This window comes from Centruroides sculpturatus, unplaced genomic scaffold (assembly GCF_000671375.1).
Source record: "Centruroides sculpturatus isolate CEXI.00-Female unplaced genomic scaffold, Cexi_2.0 scaffold749, whole genome shotgun sequence".
Lineage (NCBI taxonomy): Eukaryota > Metazoa > Arthropoda > Arachnida > Scorpiones > Buthidae > Centruroides > Centruroides sculpturatus.
Window position 1 is genome coordinate 350,258 of NW_019385022.1, and position 7,151 is coordinate 357,408.

At 30.5% G+C, this 7,151-nt stretch overlaps 2 protein-coding genes across 2 annotated transcripts in view; one reads left to right on the forward strand and one right to left on the reverse strand.

Moving 5' to 3' along the window:
- The window catches only part of LOC111633562, a 9,479-nt gene extending 6,160 nt beyond the window's left edge, over positions 1 to 3,319 (forward strand). The window contains exon 3 of the mRNA XM_023378151.1: positions 3,077 to 3,319. Coding sequence (XP_023233919.1) covers positions 3,077 to 3,208 — 132 coding nt within the window. The 3' untranslated portion in view covers positions 3,209 to 3,319. The remainder of the gene's footprint in view (positions 1 to 3,076) is intronic.
- Positions 3,320 to 4,243: 924 nt separating this feature from the next.
- Positions 4,244 to 7,151, reverse strand: part of LOC111633555 (ribosomal protein S6 kinase delta-1-like) — a 7,383-nt gene continuing 4,475 nt past the window's right edge. The window contains exons 2-4 of the mRNA XM_023378144.1: positions 4,681 to 4,763; positions 4,522 to 4,617; positions 4,244 to 4,433 (exon numbers count right to left, since the gene is read on the reverse strand). Of these exons, the coding sequence (XP_023233912.1) occupies positions 4,323 to 4,433; positions 4,522 to 4,617; positions 4,681 to 4,763 (290 nt within the window). The 3' untranslated portion in view covers positions 4,244 to 4,322. The remainder of the gene's footprint in view (positions 4,434 to 4,521; positions 4,618 to 4,680; positions 4,764 to 7,151) is intronic.

A 7,151-nucleotide genomic window follows, 5' to 3' on the forward strand; every position in this document is an offset into this window, starting at 1 on the left:
GACTACGCTCGTTGCTAAAGCTTGGTTTCGTCGCGGAACAGCGCATCAAATTGCGGCCGCTATTTCTGATATTATTTTTCTGCTAAAACTTCGTTGACCTTTGGAGACATCATTAATATAAATAATTTTTATGGCCGTTAAATAAGAAATGTTTCTTTCACAAGAAATGTATAAAATTACAGTACTAAACAGACGATAGGTCGCCTAACTCGCCGTAGCGTGACGCTAGACGGCGAAAAATATATATTTAATTATAATAAAGTTACAATAAATTAAGTTAATATATAATTATATATACAGTACCTAATTTATATATAATTAATATATAATTATATGTACAGTACCTAATTTATATATAATTTATATAATACTGTCCAGACGATAGAAATCTCTCCGTAGCGTGGCGCTACGGACGGCGGGTAAGTAGTTCGGCTGCCCGATGACGTTTTACGTATTATAGGAGTTATTTTTACCGTTGTTTACGGATAATGCCACAATTTTTATAGGAATCATAACTATAGGAAACGCTTTTATAGGGGGATCTACTGTACTAATATACTATTATTGGGATATACTAATATACTATACTAGCTGCAAGGACCCGCTTTGCTGGACAAAAAGTAACGATAGTGAAGATTAAGATAATTACATTATAGCCAATCTTACCCATTTTCACAGAATGCAAGAATTAGGTCCCCCCATTTCCAGACTAATTAGAGACCTGGTCCCGATTCTATTTCTGAACATCTCCTGTTCACGTCCAGTCAAACGAACTATTTTCAACGTTTCTGGAATGTTTACAATCGTTCTATAATCAAACCAATATTCGAATTTTATGTTCGAATTAAATTCGAACATAACATTCGAAATAGAAAACTACTTTCAGCCCCATATCTTCTGCACCCTCATAGCTATCGAGACGCAACCACCATAGTGCATGAATGGAGACTCGGGGCTACTATCACATACAAACACCATTCATGTGCGATGTGTAGTTTTGGCTGAAAAGTGAAATATAGGGACACACACGTCCATTTTTATATATATAGATTAATAATGTATTTTTTCGTACATAATCGGTTATCTGAAAAATTGATTTTCCGAACAACCCCAGTCCCCAATTGATTTGGATAATCGATGCTCTACTGTATATATATTGTTTATGCAAAATAAAAAATAATTTTAGATGATACGATAGCCAGGATTATTTTTTTCAAAAACAGGAAATTTTCGTTAGGCATCGACAAAAATTCAACCGGGGCAACATGCAACGTTGAGAAATTTCAAAATTGGATAGGTTAATTTCACCAAAAATGCATCATGGATTAGCTTGTAGTCGTGGCCAGTGAAGTTTGAAAGATTGTGCTCAAAACCAGCGATGCCAAAGAAGATTGGAGAATGAGACCCACCTTGAGTGTCAAAGTGATTCCACTTAGTGGTGAGTCTCCGAGACATAGTCTTGTCCCAAATATGGCCTTGCCATTTTACTTGTTTTATTAAAAATGACATTGGCACCAATACCAAAACTGTACATAATGAAAATCCTCAACACCACTATCACAGCTTTTGACATCAGATCGATTACGTGATGTCTCTGATATTACTCTTTTCCTTAGTGAAATAATTACAAATGTAAAATGTAGTCATTGAATGAAGGTTTCATACTTTATTGTTTCGTGTACATCTAAGATAAAATGATAATAATTTGAAATGATTGATCTATTCATTCTTGATGGCAGTTTCTGTACAGTGGAAGCATGCTTAACGTTCCAAATGCCATTGTTGAACTTCTACACTTACAGGATGGCAGTGCTGAACGTCCCACATTCACATTTTTGTGATAAAAATGTTGGCCCCATCAGATGTTTCTGGCACATCCTGTATTATTTCAAATATAATTTGATACTTATATGCAAATTCTGTATGCTTTCATGCAGTGTACATAATTCTTAACATTGAAAAGTAAGACACTAGATATTTATATTAATTGTTTAGATAGGATGATATAATCAATAAATCTTTTAGGATATGGAACTTCCTTACAGTATTTTAATTTAATCATATCAATTGTGACAATATATAGTTGAACAAACAATTTAGTCAAATAGAACTAAACACCTTAAATTAATAGTGAAAAAATTATATATATTATATTTATATTTTTCATCAGCAAGCCAGCATGATAAACTTGATACTTGAGATAGCCTTCTAACTAGATATCAAAAAGATTCAGATCTGATGAATAAGTTGGCCAGTGTCAAGTCTAGAGAAATTATCATCAAATTTTGAATATAATTGACATCCTCAGAGGGCAAAATGCACCAAATTGACCATGTGTCATTCATGCCAGAAATTACAAAATGAAATAAATTTGCAACACTGTAATATTTATGAACTTGATCATTTTTGAGTACAGGTCAAAAGTATCAAAATAGTCATCTCATTCACTAGTACTGCAATAAGGTATCAACCATCTTGTTGAGTGCATCTGTCAATCTCAAACTATGTCATCTTAGATTCCTTACATATACTTTTTAGACATCAATATTCTTGAAGTGTGGAATTGGAATTGCTATGATTTTGATGGAACAGCTTTATCAACAGTGTACATTCCTTTTTTTGGTGGTGTTTTTTCTGGGAAAGAATTTTAGATGGTTAATCTTCAATGTTAGCTAGTTGTTGCTACTACAGATATTAATTGATTGTTTGGTTTCTAAGCAAAACAAAATGATACTCATACTTAATTGCATACTAATCATGTTTGAAAATGCTATATTTTTATTTTAACTGGTTGGTGGAAATATTTAGCTGGTGAATCAACCAGCAAAAACAAGCACTGTGATATCATTTCAATTAATTTCTTCTCCAAAGACTGGAGAGCAGGAAAACTTTAGAATTGTATATAACTAATTTACATAATTTATTTCATTTATCAATTAATGTAATGATTGGTCTGTTATGAAGTTTTTATCTTGCAATTAGAGTAAACATTTAAATGTTTATCACAAAAAATTGTACATTATCATGTTCTTGATAAATTTTATGAAGCTAAAACTAAAATTCATTGTTTTTTCAGAGATACTTGTTTCCAGAAAAACAAGCCATTATTATTGAAGAGATTCAACATCTGTTGCAATATGATACGTTAGCAAAGACAACTGCTGAAATTGCAAATGAAGTTACCAATTCAGAGTGTAAAAATGATTAGAATGATGATAGGGAATTTATTGTTAAGAAAAATGTGTAAAATTGTTAAATTTGAAGTTAAAATATATACATTGAGATGATGAATTTAAAATGTATAAAACTATGTTATTTTCTAATGTATGTAAAATTTAAAAAATTAAAATATATAAATGAATAACATTGCACAGATTTAAAAAAAAAATATTTTTTTAATTCTGATAAATGAATAATTTAGAGGAACAGAAAAAAAAATCATTTCTGTTTTTCTTACACAATGACAAGATTTAATGAAATAGTTACTCTTTTTGTAAATACATAATTTATCAAGCATAAATCTTAAAATCTAGTAAAATATAGGGTAAAAAGATGTATTGTATACAATATGTGCTGTACAAATACATTTGATGGAAAAGTTTGTTTGCATTTTACATTATCCAAAAATGTGTGTGATGAATTAAGAAATAAATTATTGCTTTGGTTGTAAAAAACCTTTATAAAAATTAAAACTGAATGACAAAGATTTTGCTTAAAGAATTGTATTTTTAAATTGGAGTTTTAAACAAAACCAGGTGCATTTGAAAATGTTTATTTTGATTTCTTTTTATTCACATTGTGTTGAAAATTTCTATAAATTTATACAAGAGAACATTTTTTAAAAATTTCAAATAAAACAACTTGAATGTTCAAGAAACAATCAAAATCGCAATAACTTTGAAATTATCTTAATCCTTAACAATATTCAAAATTATTTTTTAATGAGAGAAATAACTTTACATAATATAAAAATTGCAAGCATTCTTGATACATTTGGTTTATAGTAAAGATTTTTGAAAATTTTCCTAAAGAATTCCCAAAAATTAAACTACTAATAAATAATTGTATTCTGCTAAGTTAAAAATATAAATTATTTATACTTTTTATAGTAAGAACATACAATAAAACATTGTCATTTACATTTGACATTTATATTTATTGCACAATGATTAAGATTTTCATTTAAATATGGATACAATAAATATTTACATACAAATTTATAAATGGTATACATATGATCTGTGATCAAATTTCATGTATACTAATATATAATGTTTAAATCATACTAAACAGAAATGTGATGAATGTTTAAAATATTTTCTTCATGAATATACTTTATTCCAATTATATCCAAGGAAGAAGGGATGTGATTTGATATCTTCTACTCCATGTGGTCCAGAACCTAATCTCTCAGATACATTATACTTTAATAACTATAAAAAAAATTAAGTTTTGAAGCATAAATTCTCAACTTAGAATTTTAAAAACAATTTTTCAAACAAATTAAGTTAAAATTTTTACCTTTATTATTAAATCACGTGCTTCCACAGAAATGTGAGTGGGAATAGTAATGTTTGAATGGGCTGTAATTCCTCCAGGATGGCAAGAAACTAAAGTCTAATATAATAGAATGCAATGTAGCTTCAAACATTAACAATAAATACTTTTGTTGATACTAACCCTTCCTGTTAATAATTCAAACATCAGTGCACCCACACTCCACCAGTCGCAAGCAAAAGTAACAGGAAAAATGCCTCCAACTTCTAAATATACATATTTTACATTAATAAACAATTTTTTTCATATTAAAAANAATTTGCCGACTGGAATTCTTTCGGATAATTGACTTTCGGATAATCGATGCTCTACTGTATCACATTTTTTTTCACTCAATAAAAGTACTTTTGAAAGCTGACTGTTTGGAATCATTCCATGAAAAATCTTAACAATATCATTGTAAGAAGCAAATGAGTAATTGCTTTGTATCCACAGGAATTCTGCAGCATATGCAGTATCAGTGGCATGTCAAAGATGTTCAAGTGCCAGGTACAAATCAAATGAGGGATGTGTATGAACAAAATAATTTTATAAAAATAATGTAATGTTTATTGACAAATTTGAAATTATACTGACTAATGCCTGGGCTGTACTTATACAGTGTTTTTTCATTAAATCTAAATATGCATATTTTAGGTAATGGATGAATGGATTGATGGAATAAGACAATGCAAAACTTAGATTATCTGACAAGGGGGAGATAACCCAGTTTCCCATAGTAAATCCTGGGATTTACTATGGGAAACTGGCCCCTATTTAAGTGTTAGACATGTGAAGAAAATTCAGGAAACTTTATGTGGTCAGCTTGTTGGTCAAGCATGAACCTGAAGTGAATATAATGTGATAAAAATTCTTTTCAAACTGTTTGATGAAATAAACTTTGGAATAATTTATTATGAAATAAATCCATATTGAATGCATTTGAAGTGTGCATTTGAAAACCAAAATATTGTTGACAAGACTGTCTTGTTTATAAAATTGTACTGCCTGCTGGGTAACCAGCTTAGAGGTATGAAGGAGTACATGTCAGAAGTTGCAATTTGACACAGAGTATTAGGTGACCAAATCATGGGCGCATAAAAAAACCAGAATTATAGGTACTCGGGACCGAGAACCGAGTCAAAATAAAATTCAAAATGGCGACACTCTACAAACAGGCAGTAGTGCAAGATTTGCACATGCTTTGCTCGTTGGAAATGTGAACATTGTGAAATCGAATTTTGACAAACGAATCTCTGAAAAAAACCCATTTATTTGTAGTGGCATGTTTTGTAAACAATGCTTGGGTAAATTAAGCTGATCCCTCCCATACATCTGTGTTATTCCCAAAATATCTCTGGTCACGATGTTCTGACCTTGATTGGTTAACCCGAGATATCTTGTTTCAGCATCGGAACCTTTTTTCAAAGTAGATGGCACTAGTCGTTATAATTTTATATTAAAACTAACTTCCAAAATATTATTTTTTTTCTACATTTATTAATATATATATATGTGTTATTTGTATATACTGTATGTTACTGCTAAAGCTCGAAAGTCGTTAATGTGTGCATTACCTAGCTAATCTGCAGATTAACTAGGGTGATCCGTTAAAGTTGTGAAAATTGTTCCATTTCTCAAATTACCTAGATAATGTGCAGAGTATCTAGGTAATCCGCACATTACCTACTAGGCACTTGGTAAAGTGAAAATAAGGTCTTTGCCACAAATAAATGTACCACAAATAGGTGTGCTTGTCGCAAAAACCAATTGCTATGAAATTCAAAGTGTCACCAATCTTTAGACTGCACTAATAAGTAAGCACAATTGGATAATGTTACCTATGGTGAGTAAAATGGCGGCTCGTCTCTGATTCCAGCAAAGAGAAGAAAGGAAACAGTGGGGACGCACGTTCAAACCTAACCTAACCTATTCTAATAATTTGGTTGGTAATAATTATGGTAATTTATTAGAATAGGTTAGGTTAGGACAGAACGTACTGTATGTCCCCACTGTTTCCTTTCTTCTGTTTGCTGGAATCAGAGACGAGCCGCCATTTTACTCACCATAGGTAACATTAACTGCACAGTTATATCATGCAATCATCAGAAAAAGTATGATAACTTTATTATTTTTTGTCTCTGGTCCAAAAGTAGGGTATTGTTGAAGTCATCTCGATGTCCTCAGTTCAGACAGATACTCAGTCCCGAAATTCCATTGGTGGTTATCTATATAATAATTTCACTAATTGTATTAATATTTTAAATCGTTTGATTTTTTTTGTATGTTTTTTAATTGGTTGATGATTGATTCTATCAACTAATTTGTTGATTGTTCGATTGTATTAACTTGATTCTTTAGATCAGTGGTTTTCAACCTTCTTGAATATGCGACCCCTTTACAAGTTAAAAAATTCTGGCGACCCCCCTAGGGCCATAATTAAAACTATATCAGTGATTTTAAAAACTATGTATTTAATTTTCTTTCTGTTGAGAGAAATTATTGTTGATTAAAATGAGAATTTAAGAAGAATTCACAATAACTTAAGACACGTATAGTATGAAACTTCCTTTTCATTATAACATTGGGCTCTGGGTGCTGTTGACCTTTTTTTT